Source organism: Athalia rosae, chromosome 8 (assembly GCF_917208135.1).
Source record: "Athalia rosae chromosome 8, iyAthRosa1.1, whole genome shotgun sequence".
Taxonomy (NCBI): Eukaryota; Metazoa; Arthropoda; class Insecta; order Hymenoptera; family Athaliidae; genus Athalia; species Athalia rosae.
This window is the reverse complement of record NC_064033.1, coordinates 4,644,408-4,667,798: the sequence shown is the minus strand read 5'-3', so window position 1 is coordinate 4,667,798 and position 23,391 is coordinate 4,644,408. Positions and strand designations below refer to the sequence as shown.

The 23,391-nt window shown below is 40.6% G+C and overlaps 2 protein-coding genes across 4 annotated transcripts in view; both read left to right on the top strand.

Moving 5' to 3' along the window:
• LOC105686624 overlaps window positions 1-13,018 on the top strand; it is a 32,748-nt gene extending 19,730 nt beyond the window's left edge. The window contains exons 1-4 of one of the 3 annotated variants that reach the window (XM_048659944.1): window positions 3,319-4,001; window positions 4,159-4,301; window positions 11,408-11,747; window positions 12,256-13,018. In XM_048659944.1, the coding sequence (XP_048515901.1) occupies window positions 4,206-4,301; window positions 11,408-11,747; window positions 12,256-12,428 (609 nt within the window). In that variant the 5' untranslated portion in view covers window positions 3,319-4,001; window positions 4,159-4,205 and the 3' untranslated portion in view covers window positions 12,429-13,018. Of the gene's footprint in view, window positions 1-3,318; window positions 4,002-4,158; window positions 4,302-6,332; window positions 6,624-11,407; window positions 11,748-12,255 lie in introns of those variants that run through there. The other 2 variants (XM_048659942.1, XM_048659943.1) reach the window with 2 other exon arrangements.
• Window positions 13,019-15,780: 2,762 nt separating this feature from the next.
• On the top strand, window positions 15,781-23,297 carry LOC105686622 (cytosolic endo-beta-N-acetylglucosaminidase). The gene is made up of 8 exons (XM_012401619.3): window positions 15,781-16,201; window positions 16,424-16,876; window positions 16,954-17,128; window positions 17,207-17,425; window positions 17,523-17,905; window positions 17,994-18,167; window positions 18,254-18,357; window positions 22,945-23,297. Exons 1-8 carry the CDS (start codon window positions 15,942-15,944, stop codon window positions 22,995-22,997), a joined length of 1,821 nt encoding a protein of 606 aa, XP_012257042.2. The 5' UTR covers window positions 15,781-15,941; the 3' UTR covers window positions 22,998-23,297.
• The last annotated feature ends 94 nt before the right edge of the window (window positions 23,298-23,391 follow it).

The following is a 23,391-nucleotide window of genomic DNA, read 5'->3' as shown; positions in this document are numbered from 1 at the left end:
GGGTAGGTACATGCATGGGTATGTACGGTACGTAACGTACATACCTGTGCCGTACATACGCAGTTTCGCCGATAAAACCCAAAGGCGCATCATAAAGAGACGCGAATAACGCGGCGGGGTCGGTGGGTACGGTAGCGACGTTTCTGTGCAGCTGTTTTACCTCCCTTTTATCCTCCTCCTCCTCCTCCTCCCCCTCTTCTCCTCCTGCTTTTCCTCTCCCTCCAGGACGAATCCGATGTATGCGAAACTCCGCGAAAGGTCTCAACCGAGTTGTGCACGTAGCGAAATGTCGGCGAATTTTGCAATGACGCGCTTGACGATTTTTGGGTAGCAGAAAAACGAACGTTTATCGTCTCTCTATTCGGTTTGGAATTCGGGAACGTCCGAAAAACGTGGGAATGAAAGTCGCGCATCTGTGAGAACCGCTGAAAAGGAGGCGCATCTTCTCCTTCTCCTTCTTCTTCGTCTTCTTCTTGTTTTTTCTACTTTCGAGGCATCGTAGCGCGAATTTTTTGTCCTGCAGGTACATTTTAATGACGACGAATCTCGACCGAGCCTCAGCGTTACACACGTACTATGGTATGCGTGTACATGCACGTACGTACGTGCATATCTCGCGCTTATGCAGCTTTCATAGGCTCTTCGGTAGGGACAATATTCCCCCGAATCTGGGTCAAGCCGATCTCAAAGGATGCCCCTCAAACGGGCGTCGTCTTCAACTTAGACGATATAATATCCGCATCCTTTTTCATATACGTACGCTTGTAACGCGAATCCTTTTACCCCTAATTGAAGGAACGCGAGGAGGGGTGCATTCGTTGTCCATTCGTTCCCGATTCCTCAACGCCGCACCGATTTCGGGGAATAAAAGTTGCGATGACTGAAAATTCTGCTCCTCGATTACCCTCGAAATCTTCAAAAAATCTTCTCATCCGACCGAATACACCTACCCTCGAAATTTCTTCCCCTTCTTTCTTTTTTCTTCCGCTTCGTTTTATCCCGTTTCGCGGTCGAAAATTTTCACGCTCGCGTACCCCGCAGCTGCGGCGGCACGGCACGGCACGGCACGGTACACAACAAACGGGGATTAATAATCCGGCTAATACGGTCGATACGTCGACGGATAATTGACGGCTAATAATTTATCGTGCATGCCGCGCGCGTCTCATTTGAAAAGCTAATCCGATGGATTTACGTGCGTTTAATAATCGGCGCCTCTAAATGACGTTGCATTTCCACGAATAATCGAGGGGTGGGAGGGGAGGGGGTGAAATTATCAACGTTTCCACGAAAAGTGAGAGCGTGAAGAGAAAAAAAAAAGGAGATTGAAAAAATTCTCGGTCAATATTCTCGGATCGATTCGAATGCGTTTTTCCGATCGTCATCGCCCACGTGCGCGATTTCCCGTTTCTCGTAACGACACTACGAAGAAAAAAAAGGTGGAATAAAATAGAAGCGAGTGAAAGGAAAGGGTGGTAGTAGATATGGAAAAAAAAAATATATATATATATATATATAAAAAAAAACTAAATATATTTATGCGCCGGTATGAAAAACGGAGTTTCCTCGCGCCTCTCGAATTTCGTCGTATTATACGAGTCAGCCATTCGGAAGCGGAACGGTGTAGAGATAAAAAGCAAAAAATAAAAAAAAAATAAAGACGGGAAAAATAAAAAAAACGATTCGAGTGAAAAAAGGTAAAAAAACATATTTTTCCGCTGACTCGAGGTGTACGTATATTTTTTTTTTTTTTTATACTACCGATACACGTTCGACATCTTTTTAGGGGGGGGAGGGGAGGGGGGGGGGGGGAATACATGAGAAACCGGTAGGATCTTGAATGGCTTTATATTATATACTATACACACTCGTGCGTAGAGCAAATCCATAAATATTGTATAAGCTCGTATAAGCGGACGGCGTTCTGAATATTTGTAAGGGAGGGGGGGGGGAAGAATGAAAAAAAAAAAAAAAAAAAAGAGCGCTCGCCCGCGTACAAAGTCCCGAGACGGGGGGTGGGAATTCGAAGTTACGAAAATTATTTTCACCGCGAAACGATCGTCGTCCGCTTCAGGAAAAAATTCCCTTTTTTTCCCCGTCCGCCCGTGTACGACGTAGGTACGTACGTTAGGGTACGTAATACGTAGGTAGGTACATACGTAGGTACGTAGGTACGTTTGTCGCGTCGTGGTAGACGTGCATTGCGGGGTGCACGAGAATCGATTCACGTCGACGTCGGCCGAGCCGTACGACTCCGCTGCAGTCCCATTCCCGTTCCCACTCCCCGTTACCCGTTACCTACCCGTTTTCATCCCCCTCTCGCTCTCCGCGCGCGTCTCAAAATCTTTTCCCGTCCCGTCGGTATTCCATCCACCCTCCCCCCCCCACCCCCCCCCCCCCCCACCCCACCCCCCTTCTCCCGCCGCTTCCCCTGAGAAACTGTACGTGCGATATGGGGGCGACTGAGGCTACTTCGAAGAGCTTATACCCAGCGCGGGTACGGTCTTAGAAACATATTATCATGGAAAGTAGGTGTACGATAATGGCCGGGGGGCGGGCAGAGAAAGGGGGGGTGGGGTGGGGGGGTGGGGGGGTGCTAGTTCGGCGCACGTTGTAACCGTAGTTTCAACACCCCCGACGTCGGTTACTTAGACGGAATATAATGGGCGGACCTACGACGACGAGGAAGAGGAGGAGGATGAGGATGAGGATGAGGAGGTGGAGGTGGAAGGTGGAAGGTGGAAGGTGGAAGGTCGTAAGACCGCGTTGAGCCGGTGCAACCGGCTTTCCGAGTACGCGTGGTGTCCCCCCCGTCCGTTGCATCGGCGAACGCGGCGGAGGGCGCAATTGATTAAAATCGGATCTAAACGGGCCGGGGGTTGTAACGCGAGCGAGGGATCATCGAGGGGCGGGGGGGGGGGGGGGAGGAGGAGGGACGAGGAGGGACGATCGCTTCGATCGTTAGATCTCCGCTCACTTGGGTCGAATCCGGTGATTCGTGGCGGTGGAACGCGTTGAAACAATCGTAAGAAGAGCAGCGCGATTCGGGGAGTACGATTTTACTATAGGGTAGAATCTCGGATTCGGGGTGTATCACATCGGCGTACAGCATAAATCAATATCGTAGGTTTAACGGGGCTTAAGGGATGCCGTTTCCACCCACGCGATGCGATACCGCCTCATACACACTCTCTCTCTCCGTTCCCCGTTAGAGCGGACGAAGAAAATCCGGGGGGGTGGGGGAGGAAAAGCCACTTTTTATTGCGAGTCAACTTTTAGCCGTTCGATATCCCCTTTTTTTTTTTCTGTTTTTTTTTTTCTATCTTTCTTTTCTTTTCTCTTCTTCGCCCGCCGCCGCTTTCTTTGCGGCGAATACGAGTGAACGGTACGAAGGAGAGGAACGATTAATACGGGATTCCTTACGTTCTCCCGATATCCCGAGGTCCGAGGTAAGACCTCCTACGATGACGCCATCTCGACGCCGATGCGGCATGATTAATGGAAACGGTATTGCGATCCTCGCAAATGTTTCGGAGGCTCTTTTTTCCCAAGTAGGATAAGTGTAGGACGTCCGAAGAACGGCGTAATTTATTTTCATCCCGGTTTTCTCGCCCGTTCGTTCCCGATCTCCCGGCCCGCGAGATCACGACGAAAGGCGCCTGTTGGCGGACGTTGTATCTGGACGAGATTGTATCAGCTTTGTTAGTGTTTCAGCGTTTCCAGAGCGAGGAACGTTCGTCGTCGATCGTTTATTATTTTCTTCGTTAACTTAACGCCGTACCGAAATCTCCGAGGGGGTCAGCTCGGCTTCCTCAGCTGCCGGTACTTCGACGCAGCGAGTGCATCGCGAGAGAGGCGAGAGAGGCGAGAGAGGCGAGAGGCAAGTGCGAGTGCTCAAAAGTACTCGAGAGCGAAGTGGCTTCAACACTCATTGTCAGACGCAGTAACGGACGAGGTGTTCTTTTCCTGCAGTAGTTTCGGCCACGTTGGTTATACTCGTGGTCCGTAATCCGAGATTTTCACGGGGTATTCCGAGGGCGCAGCTGCTCCGGAATCTGGATGATTGGAACGCGGAGATGTCGTTGCGTCGTTGCGAATGACGTTGCGTTCGCGTGGGCTGATATCGGAAAAAATGACGAATAAATATTTATGTTCAAGCTCCGGCCAGCGTGACGGACGCGGTGCTGCTCGGCGAAATCGACATCATGACCGACGCGGAGGAGGTTGAAATTTCCACCGAGGAACCCGAGACGCCGAAAAAATGTAAATTCGGAGGAACGACCTACGCCCACGGTCAAACGGTAAGTACCCGCCTGGATTCCTACATTTTCTATCGTTGTTCTGGCCTAACGGTGCTCGAATTGCGTTAGCACGTCCGCACGCATCTTATTTACATGTAGCCGATAGAAGTTTTTCACAAGCAATTAGCGGAATATACGCTCGGCGATATGGGGGGCATTCGACGTCGAACTGGAATATTGAAGCCGAATCGACAGACTGACCGCCGACTCGTCGATCCGAGATGTGAAAAAATCAGGGACATCTCGATGGGATTGATTCGTAGCTCGATTTGGTCAACGATTTCGTATTCCCAAGGTCAAAATACGTCGGAGAAGCGTGATACGATCGATTTTATACTTCATTTTTGACGCGAAAATCGAAGAAAAAAAACACCAAAGGGTTACCCCTTGGATTTTTACGATTTTGGGGTCGGAAAATGGAAATTTATTTTTTTTAGTGTATTGTAATGTATTTTGAGCCAAGCAATCCGAATCCGCAAGTTGAATTGGTCTGTCTATAAAATTGATCGAGTTATCGCCATTTCATCGCTTTTTTACAATGAATTTGAGAACATCTCTGCGTCAAAATATTCGAATTTTTTGGTCTACGAGCAAACCCGAACTTTGCTGGAGTCAGCGCAGTGAGCAGCGCAGCGCTTTGTTGTGAGTCGTCACCTTCAGGGCTGAGCAGAGGTGACGCCTCAAAACAAATCCCCTCGCTCGTGGCTACCCGACCCAGCAAAGCTCCGACTAGCTGGTGAATTGAGGAATTCGAATATTTCAACCCATGCATGGGTTGCGACGAATCAAAGTAGGTCTACGACTAAAAGCAATCGATGTGTCTTAATTTTTCTGCTCCCAACGGCGAATGATTGATGATTACTCGATCGATTGCATGAGTAGATGATTTTGGCTTGCAGATTTGGATTCCTGAGCTGATTATACGTGAGATTACCCTTGAAAATCCAAAAAAAAGATCGATTTTTGGGCCAAAAGTAAAGTACTTGAAACATTGATTGTGTTACACTTTTCTGACGTATTTTGACCTCAGGAATCCAAATTTGAAAGAAAAATTGATCTATCTCCAAAATTGACCGAGTTATCGCCAATTTTCAGCTTTTTGGGGTCAAAAATAAAATATTGATTTTTTAGTTTATTTCAATGTAATTTGAGCTCAGGAATCCGAATCTGGAACAAAAAATGATCTATCTATAAAATTGATCGAGTTATCCCCATTTTTAGGCATTTTTTGGCATAAATTTGAGGATATCTCGAAGGGAAAAAATCGTAGCTCAATTTGGACAACGGATTCGTGTTCCTGAGGTCAAAATACATAAGAAAAGTGCCATATGATCAATTTATAAAAATAAAAAATTTTGGCCAAAATTTGAAAAAATCGTAAGGGGTACCCCTTGGAAAAATCTCAAATTTTGACCAAAATTTTTTATTTTTTAAAATTGATCGTATGGCACTTTTCTTATGTATTTTGACCTCAGGAACACGAATCCGTTGTTCAAAATGAGCTACGATTTTTTCCCTTTGAGATGTCCCCATTTTTATGCTAAAAAATGCGACAAAATGGAGATAACTCGGTCATTTTTACAGATAGATCAATTTTTCTTCTAGACTCGAATTCCTGCTCTTAAACCACATAAATATACATGAAAAATTCAATTTTTTATTTTTGACCCCAAAAATCTGAAAATTAACGATAACTTGGTCAATTTTAGAGATAGGTCAATTTTCCTTCCAGATTCGGATTTCTGAAGTCAAAACACGTTAGAAAAGTGTCATACGATTAATTTTAAAAACACTTTATAGTTGGCTCAAAAATCAATATATTTATGGGGTTTCTGCACTATATTCGTATCAGTTCTTTCCCCCATATACTATTTTATTAACCGAACATTCTTTCACATAATTATCTCGTACGTGAAGTAAAAACTCTGGAGTGGGCGAACGGACTGAGAAATGAAACTCCATAGATTCGAAAAAAAATAAATAAATAAATAAATAAATAAATAAATAATGAAACGAGAAAAGAAAACGTTGAGAAGAAAAAAGGAGAACGATATAAAAAGGTTGCATAAAGTCGGGGGATCAAAGAAGCAGCGGACTCGAGTTTGTAATTAATATCCTGAAAGTGGATAATTGACTTGTAATTTCCTTCAATTTGGAACAGCTTCCTCTCGAACGATCAAACGAGTTGGCTGTCCTTTCTTTTTCCTCATGATTCGGGAGATGCTGTTACCACCGCTCCTTTGCACAGCCGAGACTCGATACCTCGACGACGACGACGACGACGACGACGACGACGACGACGATCTCGTCTCGAGTCTCGAGGTCAGTCTACCCATCTACTTTCCAACTACGTAGCCCGAAGCGAAGTAAAAGTCGTAACGAAATGGAAGAGAAAGAAAAATTGAAAAAAAAATTGAAAAAAAAAAAAAAAAACAACAATGTTATTCCTCCCGATGCACTTCTTCGCGGAGTTCGAACGTTGCCCGGCGGTTGAAAAGAAAAGATCGAAAACGGAGAGAGAGAGAGAAAAAAAAAAAGCCGGGAGTAGAAAAGACAAATAGAAAAAAAAGAAAGAAAACCCGAACTCGCAATGCCCTTTAGAAATAGAGTTGAAAGTATTGCGGGAACGCGCCAGGAATCTCACTGCCGCACCGAAGTTTGTGTACACTTCGCGGCAAGTTTTCTCAACGCCTATTTTTCTTATACGAATCGAGGGAAAACAGATTAGCGAAAATGGAATCGAACGTTGCGCGAGCGACGGTGCGGTATAGAGGCTCGAAGAATTGAAAATGAAAAATAGAAAAAAATTTGATGAAAAAAAAAAAAAAAAAACAAACAAGCAGGTATCACAGAGGCCTGTACGACGCGAGGTCGGACACGGTTGTTCGCGAAATCCATTTTGGAATTTAATGCAGCGATTGTCGTCGAATCCGTTATTTTTTTCCCTCCCCGACTCGTTTCCAGCTCGCGGCGGCGGCGGTTCGCGTACGTTCATTTTTCGCATCTCCGTGTAGGCGGTATTCAACGCGATTTCATTTCGTAATAGTAATAATAATACGGGTGCGCACCTACCGGGACACGTGTTGAGGTGAGCGCGTCGGAGGTACGAGAGTCTGCATTAAACTCGGTATAAATCTCTCGGGATTTTCGTGCCACGTGAAATCCGCGGGTTAAATTTAATAACGAAAACGCCGCAACTATGACGTTGGAAAGTAGGTACGCGTACACGTTCTCTCCCCCCCCCCCCCCCCCCCCCGTAGCAGGAAAGGCGTACGTACGGGTGGTCCCGTCATTGTCGATGATGTTATTATACTTTGTTTGTTTTGTTTTTTTTTTTACCTCGTATTCGAACGACCGCAGACTTGGAAAAACTGAAAACTTCGTCCCTCGATTTGGAGATATTCAGACCCTCCCCTCTGGTCACCGCGTCACCTGCGATTCGATAACGAAGAATATTAATAATTTACGAAGGGATATTCATTCGCGGGCGGAAATGCGATATAAATCTCGAGTGCGCTTTGTCACAACGTTTGCGGGGGGAGGGTAGTAGATTTTACACAGTCACGGTATACGCGTTAACGTCGAGGGCAAAAAAACAAAAGAGAAAAATCAAAAACGATACACGTACTCGAAAAGGAGGAGGAGGAGGAGGAGCTCTCCCGCGGGGAAGAAAAGTGGCGAAGAGGTAGTCGGGTATACGGGCGAAGAGGAATGCAACTGGAAGTTTTTAGAAACTACAATAATTTGACTCGACGAAATGAGACTTGGCACCGCGCGCGGAGCTTCCGATGCTTTTACCTTCGCTGTACCGTAGGAAACTCGAGAGAAATAGAAAGAAAAAAAAAAAAAACAAACAAATAACAAAAAAAAAAAACAAACCGTACAAAAAGGGAGCGATGAAAACTTTCTGCATAATTTTCGGAGCTCGTTCAGAGCTCGCCAAGACCGAAGAATCGCCGCGCTCTCTCGTTAATCGGTAATGCGTTTCTCTCGGATGTGAAAAATTATTGATATTCGGTTTTCCCGAAACAAAAAAAAAAAAAAATAAATCGAAAGTCGGAACACCGGCCGCTGTCGCTCGATTCTACACTATAATAAAACGCGATAAAACAAATTGATAAATTCGGTACACTCGTACTCGGTGGAAATAAATTTTTCTTCTTCGTTCGTCATTTTTTCTTCCCTTCTTTTTGTCATTCTGATTTTTTTTTTTTTTTTTTTCTTCGTCTCGTTTTTCATTCAAAGTGCAATATTATTGAACGCGAGCATCGCGAGAGGGATGTGATTATTTATAACTCGTGTACGAAAGCGTGTATACATACGAACATGTGTACAGTATATATTTTACGACTACCCGCAGCACCCTCTCGACTTTTCTTTTCCCTAATTACTAGTTTCCACCTCTTGACATTCCCTGGTTTCATGCATTTTTCGCAAGTAAAATTATTCGCGTTCGGAGAACGGTGAGGAAAAAAAAAGGAGACGAATAAATAAAAAACACACACACGCGCGCACACGATCGCGTCGCGGCGCTTCGCAAATGCGAACATCATAGTCACGATCGAATGTACATCGATTGAATCCGTCTCTATTCCAGGATCGTCGTCGTCGTAGTCGTCGTTGCTACGTGTCATTGCTAAAATTCATGCGACTGCAGCGCAACGATTCAAATAAATATACGAGGGGGGGGGAGGGGGGTCATAAATATCCGCTAGATGTGTATAAAATATACGCTTTTTACTCTATTTTCCCCGAGCCCGCACGCCGCGCTTTACCGGAATTTTCTTTTTTCCCTTCCCCCCCCATTTTTCTTTTTTTTTTTCTTTTTTTTTTTTCCAACTCTATTTCAACGGTAAAATGATGAGCGTGGCACCAGGCCAAATGCATTGTGCGCTCGCTGACCAAAAAAAAAAAGCGAAATAAAAAGCGGTTTACGTTAGGTTTTATGAGTTGAAAAAATCGAAAAAAAAATATAATCGTAAAAGAAAAATAAAGCAAATTTTGCGCGCCGTTCCCAAATCACCGTAGACGTGGATTGCGATCGTTTCAAATATTGCAAAGTCTCGTGGGAATTTCGCGGTTGAACGAAAGGAAAAGAAGAAAAAAGGTGTAGAAGAGAATCGGTGAGATTGAAGGACACTGAATTAAAATTTTGAAAATCGAGAAAGGTCGAGCCTTCTTCGCGATTGCTTAAAAATTAATAATAAATACAGTCGCTAAAGAACAAGCTGGGAGTGCGGGAGATCAAGGGGGATTTTGACGAGAATTCGATGCACGTAGTGCACTTAGCCGGACGGGTCGTCCCGCTTCGGTATTTAGTTACCCGAGTACAGCCGGGAAACCGCCGGATATATACATATATTCCCGTACGCCCGGAATTTGGAAACGCGATTAAACCCCAAGGTAAACTCAGGTCGACCGCGGTACGACGTAACGTAGACGGAGAGAAGTCGACGCTCGCACTGAATCGTCTTTGGTTCAACGAACCGTAGGAAAATTGAGAACGCGCGGACGGGCCGCGCGCGCGATTTAGAATCCTCGGAGTCGGTATGTCCTCTTCATCGCCCAGGGGGAAGCCTCCTTCGCGAAATATAGAGAGAGGCGCCCGAATACCTCGTTCGAGTTCCGGCGCTCGATCCTCCCAAATCTCCCAATAAAATCCCGCCCTTCGAATTTAATCCCGCCGGCGCGAAACGGCAAACGGAAACTCGAATTCCCATGTTTTTTCTGACTCTCCGAACGGCGAAACGTCGACGGCCCGAACGTTCGGCGAAAAAATAAACGCGAAGAGACGGGAGAAAAAAAAAAATGGACCGGAAAAAAACCGAAAATCTGACACCGGAACGCAACGGCCGTGAAATCAATAATTTCACGTGGGCTGTTCGACTTTCCGCTACGTGTGCACGGCGTACGTGTTACGAGAGCGACTATTTTCCGTTTCCTTTTTCGATGCGAGAAACGGCCGGAAAAGTGCGGCTCGACGAAATTCTGGAGCGGAAAAAATTACCGACGACGTTCGACTCTTTCGATTCGTCCGGTGACCTTTGGACACATGCCCGAAACGTGCGTGTACTGAATCGAAAAACGATAAGTGAGGAAGAAATTTAGATTTTCTAAAATCCGTTGAAGTGTAACTTCGTGTAAACGAAGTGGCTGCGGTGATTCGAGACGTTGAAGATAACGTTGTTTCCGACGTTCTCGGATCGAAATCGCGACGTAATCGTTAGGAATGTATCCTTGAAAACCGAGTGAAAGTCAAAGATTCGCTGAAAGTATTTGTTGCGATAAATTATCAGTGGGGCGGAAAAAAGGGCAAACAAAATATACCGCGAGTCATTCGGCGTACATTTGAACGAATAAAAATGAGGTGGGAGGAAAAAAAAAAAAAACTGCGAGATTACGTCCCACTTCCTGCGTAACAAAACTGCGTGTACCTACCGTGCAACGAACCTAAATAAAATGCTAAAAGTAATAAGAAACGTGTAAATAAACCGCGTAATTTATTTATGAATCGTGAGCACGATTTCGTAACGGTCGCTTTTCGAGGACGCCGTCGTTGAAAAAAATCAACTGATATAAAAAAAAAAAAAAAAAACGCCGCCGCCGTATCGTCTCCCTCTCCCGCGTATCCACGATACGCCGTATCCTCGACTGCGGAGTGCAGATGGCGGCCGTTATCGTTTATTTCTCTCTTTTCCGCCCGATCGCCTTTTTTCGATCTCGATAACGGCCGCGAAAAGTCGTCGCCTCGACTTTACGGCCCTATTTAACCTGTTTACGATCGCGGACCCCCCCGCACCTCCCGACGTCTTTAACGCGACGTCAAAGTGCGAGGAACAATCGCGCCGCCGGGTACACCGGGTACCCGGCGGCGCGGTATCGCCATCGAATCCGTCGGAATTTCGGAATTAAAGTCCGCGAGACGAGGGGGCCGACGATTCTCTCGACAACGCGACGTGTCGAGGGCCTTCCGGAGTCGCCGTAATATTTTCCCGAAAACCCGGGCTTCGGAGCCTCGAGGGCGTTCGCCCCTCGGGCGCCCCCCTTCCCCCGCCCCGCCCGTGATCTCAAATTAAAATTATAGGAAAATTAATCAATCGTTGCAGATAGCGACGAGCGACGCCTGTTCCCATTGCCTCTGCGTGGCGGGTGAAGTTTACTGCTGGTGGCAGGACTGTCTTCTCCACTCCGAGCCGGAGGAGTTTGATAACTTTGAGGGAAACTTGAGGAGCAGCAGCAGCAGCAGCAGCAGCGAGTCGCCTTCCTTGGGGTATCCGTCAGCGAATAATTCGTCATACGGAAATGACGATAACGGCACACTGCTACAGGCCACCGAGGGGTTGGAGGGCCTCCAGATACTCGACGAAGACGGTTACATCGACGTTAATTCAACTTACCAGGATTTAGTCGTCCAGAGCACGCCGCCCGCGACGTGCGTCGTTATGGGTAAGTGAGTGAATCGTCTCCTCTTCGAACCTTTCCTCCTTCGCCGCCTCGTCTCCGTTGACGGACCTGAAACGGCATTCGATGAAAAATTTGCTCTCGCTAAATTTCGAGTCCGGATAAAGTACGCGGAAGCAATAACGCGAGGCGATCTCTCTCTCTCCGGTGCGCCTGGGCGCGGAGAGTCGATCCGACAAATTTAACGTACAAATTAAATTTCTCCGGGCTAATTGCGCGGTGAAACCGTTGGCGGTAAAGGAGAGACGGTTAAATCTGACTTTAGAACGCGTGAGAAGAGATAAAAGGCTCGAGTGGAGGCACGGTAACGATGATCCACGATGACAAGTCCCGACGATCCGATTAACGAACTCTCCGATAATTAAGAATCTTGTCGTACTTACGGGGATGTTGAATTTGTACCGATATTCAGATCCGACCTCCGCCTTAGTTTTGCTCATTTTCCAATCTGATCTCCGTCGTTGACTGGGCATTTATTTTGAAAATTGCGCAGGAATCGAGTACAAGGAGGGCGAAGCGCTGCCGCACTCGACTGGAAATTGCGTGCAATGCGGTTGCGGAGCATCGGGTCGGGTCGAGTGTTCCCCTCAGGACTGCGTTCCGCTGTTACAGCCTCCCTCGGGAGGAGGTCTGGACCTGTCCCGAGGAATGGACGAAATTTTCTAAGCCCAGCTTTCGCCCGAATTCACGAAAGTGCGAGTGATAATCTACGGGAAATATCGTCTCCTGAAAAATAATAATGAAAATATGATGAGAAAAGAGAAACGAAATCGAAAGAAATTATTATGAATTAAAACTCAAGGAAAATTATCAAATCAACAAATAGCCTTTTTTCCATTTTTCATCGTTACATGCAGTATTGTTAGAATACCGCGTTTGATAAATGAAGAAAAACTGAGAATCAATGTTGAGAAATGTTATAGCCTAATTATAGATTAAATTATAAATTACGTAGAACGTCTAGCCTAGATTTTTTTAACTCCGAAATGAAAAAAAAAAAAAAAAAAAAAATTTAAGAACGAAAAAACAACAAGTTAAAATACGAGTGCAGGATTAACATGATCGAATTTTGTAGAACTCCTTTTGACTTTTAAGACCTAATTAAGTACATTAATTATAATTAATGTATAATAACTGTAAATGAATTACAGAAAAGCAACAACAATATTCTTGACCCATATCATGACCCCATATCGTAAATGAATATAAAATTTCACTATAATGTTAAATTGAACGATAGAGAAGGAGAGAAAGAAGAAAAAAAAAGAAATATTGACATGTCATCGGTAACGAAATATGTACGTTATTTGTATACCTATAATATGCGGGTTAACGCGTTCAATAATAATTGTATAGATATAGATATACATATATACCTATGTGTGAATATACTGAGAAAATTTATATAATAGAAAGTTCACATTGCAAAGAAAAAACCAAATTCAACTATTACGTTTGCGAAAAAAAAAAAATAACCAATTAAACAAATATCAATCATCGATAAAGAATGACAAGTATCGGATGAAATGACAACAAAAAGACGATGAATGATAAAAACTACAGCCACAATAACATACATACGTACGACATCGTGGGAATTATGAATATATAAATATAATAGTTGTATTAGAAATTTAAATAACGTTATATTATATACAAATATTAAATATAAATATAAATATATATATATATATATATATTATACCGAGAACCAACTATTAAGAATAAATATGATAAAAATATTACTATAATTACGATGACGATTATGTATACACGATACGATAATAATTATGTAATAATATTGGAAAAATTGGAAGAAAAAGAAAAAAAAATTTAAAGAAACAAAAAAGGAAAAAAAAATCGTTTGATGTGTAGATATTTGAAAACAGTACATATTATATACAGAAAGCTGCATATTATACCTATACATGTATACACACACACACACACACATACTACTTAATTTAATTGAATAATATTAAAAGAAATCGGTATCAAAAATAATTGAAAAAAAATATATATATATATTATACGACATTGAATGTTTAGATGAAAGAGGTGAAAATAAATAAAAAAATAAATAATAAGCGCCTAGAAAATACCAAAGTATTCTATAGGTATTATATAGACTCTCAAATGTGATATATACACACACTATTTGAACGAAAAATAATAATAATGATAATGATAACGATGACACTTTTATCTGAAAAAATTTACAAATCTTAATAAACGTCTATATCATATACCTATGAGCTATATACTGTAATTGCGCTTACGTATACTTGAGTCACTAAATTATTATACATATATATCTATACTGTATATTCTTCGTTTGCAGCCAAAGGTGCTAATGATCCTCTGCTTTATCTGTTGCATATTAAATACGTATAGTATAATTACAATATGCATTACTCTAGGTAATATACGTATTTTAAATATTCTTATAATAGAACTGGATAATTTGTATAACATTCAAATCGGATGTGAATTGACGTGATTTCTTTTCTCTGTGATTATTATGCGTATGATTATATTTAGAATTTTTCAAAAGATTCATTTATTTCTTTACTTATTTAGTCGCGATATTCATATTTCGTATGTAATTCAAAGCTACGCGAACGCGGACTATGCCTGCATAATTAGAACGTTTATGTCGATAATTTTCTTATGAAAAATGCAAAAGATGAAAAAATATTATTGATAATAATGATAATGATAATAGTATAATTAGTTTAATAAAAGAAGAAAAAAAAAAAAATTGATATAAATAAATGTGCATTATATAAATAGAGCGAGCAGATCAACATCATCGTGGGACCATTTTGAGCTGGGCGGCTATAAAAGTTATAAATTATGTATACATAGACATCCGATATTAATAGTACATTATTGTATACCTATTTTAAGTTGTTATTATTATTATTATTAATTTTTAAGTGATGATCTCATACGTCTTCCAGTCATTATCTAGAGTTGTTTCCATCTCGTATTATAAATTGAAAAAAAAACAAAAAAAAAAACAACAAAACATTCATGTCTTTTTCCTATAAGCTGCGATGTAATAAAACACATTTTTACAGCTTATGTAGTTTAAGTATTTTTTCTTCATTCTTTCATTTTCTGTTGTTTGGGTGTGAAATTTTTCCGTCAACTTCAGTTACGTCTTTGATTACCAGCTATTTCGCAAGGTACGGTATATCAGTTTTACACTGGTTGATGCGTTGGATAAGAAAGAAAGTTTTCATTACTTTTGTATTTACTTCGAAGATTCGAAATGAGTATTCTGAAAATTCAAATCTTACGGCTAACGAAACAAACGCGCTTGATGTCCTCAACGTTATTCTTGAGTCTCCTCAATTTACATTATAATAATATATACTTATGAATCTAAACACGTGTTCGTCATTCTTAAGAGCATGCGAAAGTTTGTTAAGATCTTACTGCAATGATGCTGACGGTAGTACTTCGTGCGTACAAAACGACGGCGAGAGGCATTTCGCTTTCATTTGTAGTTATGTAGATAATTCTTTACAGTGAAATGTAAACAACGCCAGTTATAATCAAAACTTTCCTAACAATCTTTAAAACTCTCTCGTTATTGTTAGAATTCACGCTCCGTGAGGTGTATAATTTATTAATTTTGATGTTTAATTATTATCATGTTACGATATACACCTACCAGTGATGCGAATGAAATATCTGCGAAATTCAAGCTCGATTGAACGGAAAAATTGAATCTCGTTAAAACTTTCGATGCAAACAAGGGCAACGGACGCAATGAGATAAAAGAAAAAGTTAAAACTAATATTTCCTCCTTCCGCATCGCTTATTCATGCCGCTTCGTTATTAATAATTATTAATTACCATTTTCTGCAATTTTTCATCAGCGAACGACGACCGAATGACATTGCCTGAATTTATCCGCAACTCGAGTAAAAGCGCCGTTCGTTTGTTTCCATCGTCTGCATGCGTCGTCTGCATGCGTCGTCTGCGCTTGATGTCCTTTGCGGTTGATCCTGAAAAATTCAACGATAATTTATTTGCGTACCGAGATATGTGTATTATTTGAGCTACATTTGACCGTGAAAGGTTGATTGATATCTGTCCGCGGTCTAATCTGTACGCTATATAAATGAAGCCGTTCCGATTAGTTATATTAAAAACTTTTGAAGAACAATGTCGTCGACGGTTGAAAAAGGTGCGGACATCGACGAGGCGCTAACCTCCAAGCCGTTTAAAACGTTGAAAGAACTCTACGACGGCGTAGATAATCTACCCGAATGGCCGAAGATACAAGAATTGAGAAAATCAACCGACTATGTTTACTCGGGAAAAAATATCAACAACGTCAAGCTACCGCTGGAAAAATTTCCGAGAAATGAGAAGCCGAAAACGCTCGTATGTCACGACATGAAAGGCGGTTATCTGGATGACAGGTATTTAAAACCCCTCGTAGTTATAGCGGACGATTTTGTCTGTGATCGGATTCAACGAGACTTTCATTTCTAGAAATAAAGGAAATAACATTAATACTTGCCACTCATAACACGAGATGTGCGATACCTGAAGTTATCTTAACATAAAATTATGATTACACCTGTTGCCTCACGACCCATTCACTCATCCTGATTTAACTGTTCTTTCATCTGTATTTTAAGATTTGTCAACGGAAGCAAAGCTCACGATTCGTATGTCTTCTACCACTGGAGTGTGATCGATACATTTATATACTTCAGTCATTACTTTGTAACCGTACCACCCCATGGCTGGATTAACGCTGCACATATTCACGGTGTTAAAATCTTGGGCACAATTATAACGGAGTGGACAGATGGAGCCAAAATTTGGGATGAAATATTCAAATCCGAAGATGAAGTGAAGAAATTTGCAGACGCCTTGATAGCGGTAGCCAAATTTTACAAATTTGACGGATACCTATTGAATGTGGAGAATAAGATCGATAAAAAGGACGTGGACAAGCTGATATTTTTTGTCAAATATCTGACAGACAATATACACAAGGAGTTGGAGGACTCAGAAATCATTTGGTACGACAGCGTAACCTGCACCGGAAGTCTAACATGGCAGAATCAATTGAATGACTCAAACAAGTAAGAATGATAACACGAGGATCTCAGTCTAAACAAAGTCCATCCAAAAAATATACATAACTCATTGCAAATTATAGATGCTTCTTTAACGTATGTGATGGGATATTTCTGAACTACAACTGGTCTGATAAAAGCCTAAAAGAAAGCTGTGAAAAAGCGATCAGCGAGAACCGTAATGTCAGAGATATCTACGTGGGTCTAGATGTGTGGGGTCGAGGGTGTCCAGGGGGCGGTGGTTTCAACTCAGACTATGTAACTAAAATTTTCGATGACTCTTTCATGTATGTTATTACGTTACTCATTACTTTTAATTTTTTTTCTCAAATAAAGGCCCTACGAAAAATCAGAGAGCACGATATGTCCGTTGCTATATTTGCTCCAGGTTGGACTCACGAACATTTTGGTCCGAAAACATTTGTGGATACCGAAAATGTTTTCTGGGCCCAACTGGTTCCCTATCTCTACATCCACGTACCTTTGTTCAACGGGGAAATATTCCAAACATCTTTCTGTCATGGCGCCGGATTAAATCAGTACAATCAGGGTCGGGTACGTTGTGAAAATTTGCCTGAAACATGAATGATAAAAATATTTTAAATCAAGTAATTGAAGAATTAATGTAAATGTACTTTACTCTACTTCACAGCCCAAGTGCGAGGATTATACCGCAGAAGATTGGTTCAATAAAGACACACCGTTCTTCAACTTGAGTGCACAGTGTCATCAACTATCTGTGCCAGCACCTGAGTTAGAGTTTTTCAAAGAGCCGGAAGCAATTACAAGCTCGTGTAATATAGATTCAAATTTACTCAACAAAAATGAAACCACGGTGGAAAAAGTTGAACCGGAAAAAAAGCTTGCTAAATTTGAAACAAAAAGAAACATCGTAAGAGTGGAAGGCAGTACCATATGCTTTGATGTCAAAGATAATATCTGCAATATAAATTACTTCCAATCTTGCACCCAATGTTCATATAATGGTGGGAGATGTTTGGAATTGATAACGCAAAACTGTGAACTCTATCATAGGTGAGTGTAGCGTTCCTGCAATAATAAGATTGAGAAAGACCTTGTGAATTTTTTGAAGCCTATATAACATCGCTGGTCCATTTTCCAGGCTTTTCTTGATCGAAGCTACTTTTCCTCATGAGATTCAAGTGAGCCTGGTGTATCGCATTGACATTCGCATCCCGGAGCTAACAGAGCCATTGTTGGTCATCGGGAATGATGAGAATTTGAAACTGGTCAAGAAGTACAAAACCGAGGAATTGCACTTTCCATGGAAGCGGAAGTAAGGAATCCGATTTGTCTCTGAAAATAGTTTGCATAAAAAATGGTTAGAATATACTTGGCAATGAAATGGTTGGAATTTTTCAGCATATATCTGACGGGCTTCAAGGGCATCACCCAGATCGGTGTAGCGGCATCCCAAAAGGGGATAACTACTCTGGGGGAAATCATCATAGAGCAGAAGCAACCTGGTTAGTGAACTGTATGTTTTTATCTGAATTGAGCGACTGCTAACGTGGGGGATAAGGTATCTTAATTTATTCAGTCGAAAAAAAAGGACTTTCCGCATGCCTGTGTAAATCAAGGCACACATAGCAGGTGTATTACATCATGAAAGATTTTAGCATTCGGTGCTCATTTCATTAAAAATTTTACAATAGGTTCAGAGCCTCGACTTTTAGATAACAGCTTTGAGAGTCACTGGGGTGAAAGGAAGAACATACGTACACTTGTATTTATACAGTCAATGAACACAAGTCATACAATGCTGCGCAGCTCGTGGCCTGTTGACATTTCATTTAATGTTAAAAAATCAGGAAAAGTACACGCAGTTATTGTCCGCTAGATCGACAATATAAATAAAAAATTTTTTACACGTTTCAACAAACACTTTCGATCGTTAACTCGGCATCAAATGTATTCCTCAAAAGGTTGAATAACAGAATTCAAATGCTTTTCGCGGCCAAAAAAAGACTTTGCCATTTAAAAAGTAGATGACATTTTGGCGGGATATTTTATGCAAAAAAATTCTAAGTTCTTACGTTAACAACTGAACTATTATATCTCAGTCCCCAAGGACGTCGAGATTCCGCAACTGTAGGCTTAGCAAGAAAAAGAATAAAAATAATCGCTGAAAATGTCAGTTCTCATTTACAAATTAAGATAGTCGTTGAGCTTTATTTATTTATGGGTTGCGAATATGGGCATAAATAATTAGACACCATGACATTTGCGACGGTTGAATTTATCGGGTAAAGTGAATTAGATCAACCGGTTAGCTAACAGGAAATTTTTCATGTAGGAAGTTAAGAAACAATTGATTCACGTAGGATTGCAAGGTATTTGTGTTAAGCATATCAACGAGGTGTGTACAGTCAATAAACCTACGTACCAGAAATTATCATAATCAACACCCGATTCGCATCAGCTAATTTCTCTTTAGAAATTCGCTAGTTCTTGATCATTGCATAATTTGTCTATCGATACATTGAATTCTTAATTGTATTCTCTTTATTTTTTTTGTCTTCAATGACAAAAGCCAATCTAACGCTGGCTGAAGTTATTCACACATTATTTTCCTCGTTAAAATCATTTCAACATACATCCAATTTACCTGCTGTATCTAGTTCACTATTAGCACGCATATTCAAGCGACAAACAGCCTCAAAGTGACCCATATTACGTTTGAACATGTTATGATGTGTTGTAATTCGAGAGTTCAATAGCTTATTGATATTCAAGTCTCACGTGGTGAAACAGGTCCGGCAATAGCTAACTCGGAGCACCTGCGTAGCTTGCATTTAAACTCTTTCATTATTATGCGTTCTACGCTGGTTTGGATTAGAAATTTTTTTCAATTGCATATAATCTCAAAGAACTGCGAATGCGAATTGCATTCATAAATGAAGTTAATCATTTCTTGAAACCTTTTATTCAGCAATCTCGAATGCTCAGTTTTTTATGACAAACAAATTTTGATTGATGGAAGAAAAAACAACTATTTTCTTTGAACGGTAAAAAGTCTACCGTACCTCAAACTGAAATCAAATAAATTATTGCCCATTTGATAATGCAATGTCGTTTTATGTTTGTATGATGAGATCAGCCTCCTTCATTTGCGTGGTCAAGGCAAACTGCTTTGGTGTTGTCGGTAATTTAAGAAGAGGCTATTGCCTGCAGCTTTACAGAGAATATTTTCTCACCAGTTTATACCTCCTTAATTAGAAATCAAACGTAAACGTTTGTCTAGAATCGTTGTTCGAGTAATAATATTAGAAAAAATGATTTGACCGATGGGCAGTACACATCATCGTAGAAGCAAAAGAAAGAATTTTTTTTGAAACCTTTACCGCAATTTACAGAGATGATTTATTGTTGTCGAAATGAACTAACAAGAAATGTAGCTGTGCTCCTGGCAAACGACGATAATTTTGTTTAGATACAAAATAATATATTGTGATAACGGTTTTTGTAACTGTTCAGTACAGAGCGTGGGCACCCACTGTACGGCACGGGTACCGGGTAAAAGATTATAAAATTTCACACGGCGTGTCATAATTATTGCAGCAGATATTGCATCTTTGTCACCAAGATTCGTGCACATGTGAGAGGAAACAGCATTGCGTAATTATTATTTTTCAACGCTATTTTCTCCAACCTTTCGTCTCCGCTGGAGCACACCGTATAATTATTTTAATTTCTTGCGTTGATGGTTTGGTTTAATTTCAGACATTCTTTCACGAGCTTAGAGACCGGAATAAATTCAAGCAAAGAACAACGATATCATCTTCCTGATCGTAAAAATTTACAATTGAGTTCGTTGAATTCGGTATACGATGTACTTCTCTTTTTTTTATTATTATTCTGATCGAGGCAACTAATTTGGCACGAAAAATATCTATGATAATATATTCAACCAGATGAGGAAATCATTGGAACATTCATAACATTCGAGAAGATACTAGGGTGATACAACTCTTGAATAGCATCTCTTTCCAAACTTTCTCCAAATATTGATTAGTAAATGCAGCAGCATGAGAAAATTCGGAAGTAATCTTTGAGCAATCGATTATTGCCGACTGATTGTTTGTTAACATCTTCAACTGAGAATTACACATCGAATTCTGGGTAGTCGTGTATTACATCTGACTATTTTTTCACGCCGTTAACTTGATTTATAATGCAATTTAAAAAATTAATCGAGCCAGTGATTCGATGTTGACAACGATTACCATTTTGCGAAATTCCTTCGTTGGAATGTTAGATTCTAGATACTTTATTTTATTGAACCTATTTTTCTGGTCCACTGACCTCTAATGCTGTTCAGCTTCGCAGTGATAAACTAAAATATTACTCGAGATAGCTCTGCTCTTTTCTCGTGCAACTACAAATTGCAGTGATTTATAAACGTTAGGAGAAAAAAAAATTATTCACTCCAAATCTGTTGTGAATTATTCTAGAATAACTGGTATTCGGATTTGAAAGTGACCCGAGCAGGTGTCGTGATTGGAAAAAAATAGCAGAAATAATTGCAGAATACGCTAAATTACATGCCTGTTAAAGCTGCACCGGTATGGAAGGTGCACGTGTCAGTTCTGATATTGATAAATGAAAGTAAAAGTGAGATACATTGAACATTAATGTAGCATGTAGTTAATTATCGTTTCATCCATGAATTACAATCAACTTGATTCTATTCACTTTCGCATATAATCATTCTGGCAAATCATGCCTTTCCATGCTCATAGAATGTAATTTTTTGAAATCTATTTCTTTACAATTTTGCAAAAAAATTAGCTTGATTATTTCCATTTTATAGAGGAATATCGATGGACCGCAAGAATTTCATTGCCAAAATATAAAATTGCAAACGCAAAGACACTCTCGAGAAAAAACAGGGCCCGGCTCCTCTGAAAGTATTTGATTATTCGAGTACCATTCTTTTGAGGAAATTTAACGCCAGATCTGTCACTTCCTGTGTACTCTATTTTGCATAAACTTCTACATAGCTGAAACGTTTGAGGCAGCCATAGCTGGACAGTTTAACTGCAATGAAACGTGCTCCTTACATTTCTCTTCTGGATGCTTCTGTAGAAAGGCAGAGAAACTACAGACTCAAAGCATGAACTATACTTGTATCTTGGTATAGTTTATTAAGCCCATGCCTCTCGGATACCTGTGCCTTGCCAGTCACTGACCAGGCTTACCACGAGCTACTTACTGACTTACTCCTCACACTAAGTTTTTCTCTCATTCGAGAGAACCAGGCGGTGTCAAACAGTTGAATAATTATTAACACTCATCTTACCGTTGTCAATCACCGATTGAAATTGACTGTTCAGTTAGTGATGTGATTGTAAAAGATAATTATGTTCGGTGAGTTATTATCATACAGTGTTTAATCAGTCGATGGAAAATCTTTGTCATTTTTTCAAAAAATTTTGGAAAAGTGTGATCCCAAGTACAAAGCTAAAGTTTCAGAAAAATCTGACATAAATTGAGAGTAATCGAAATTCTTCGCTGGTTAGAATCAATTTTCCGTGATTGTGTTGGACATCCGTTGTATTGAACCGTAAATTTTTTAAACTAAAAATCATTTTTAAAAACAACAAGACATACTTACTTTCAAGCGTCCGCGTCGTGGTCCGAGTCAAGGGTTGATCTTTTCGCACAATCACGTTGTTACCCTGGAAGAACAATGGACGTTAATTTTTATGAATAGATCAAGTTGTAAAGTATTCACTGTACACCTAATAAATAATAAGATAAACAAGTTGTGATAAGTAGTTAACTGCCAATAATCGCACAATAAAGTAACGGTTTTTTCATCTCGAACCCCCGCGACTTTGAAAAAAAAATTGAATCGCGGCAGGCTGCGCGCACATACCAAAACAGTCGACGATCTATTTAGTGCAGTAGATCGCCACCACCGCGCAATAAATTTGAAATACAAATGATTAGAATAGTTATTCAATGGTATTATGAATTACAACTTAAAAAAATTCGCGTACTGATATGAGTATGAGAATAATTAGTAATTGGAAATTTTTGTTCAACAGGCTACCGTGATTTGGAGGAATTTACAGCGTTGATATCCGACATTAACTGTTAAAAATTAAAAAGAAAAGTGACAGTGACCTATTGAGGTTTTTATCGATTGGCTTGTAAAATACGATCAACGGGACTACGGTACTGCACATTCCAAGAATACTTGCCAATCTTTATTCGAGACCAGCAGATGTTATTTCATAATATACAGTTTTCTGTACATAAATATCACGAATAATAATTGTATAAATAATCCTTGTAAACTACGGCTATATTATCGATTACGCAAACAACTAGTTGTAAAATTTTTTCTACTGATATATTTCTAATGATGCAATAAATAATATCACATACTTGACGAGAAGAAGATTGAAATAACTATACCGCAATGGAACCAGATTTAACAGTTCGCAGTCAGAATTCGAACGACTCCAAAGATTCTAAGGAGTCTAAGGAGT

Excerpts from the sequence above, each read along its gene's own strand:
- LOC105686622 (XM_012401619.3), top strand. The coding sequence starts at position 15,942 with ATGTCGTCGACGGTTGAAAAAGGTGCGGACATCGACGAGGCGCTAACC. Across the intron at positions 16,877-16,953 it reads CAATTGAATGACTCAAACAA|ATGCTTCTTTAACGTATGTG; the intron begins GTAAGAATGATA and ends TGCAAATTATAG. Across the intron at positions 18,168-18,253 it reads CACTTTCCATGGAAGCGGAA|CATATATCTGACGGGCTTCA; the intron begins GTAAGGAATCCG and ends GGAATTTTTCAG.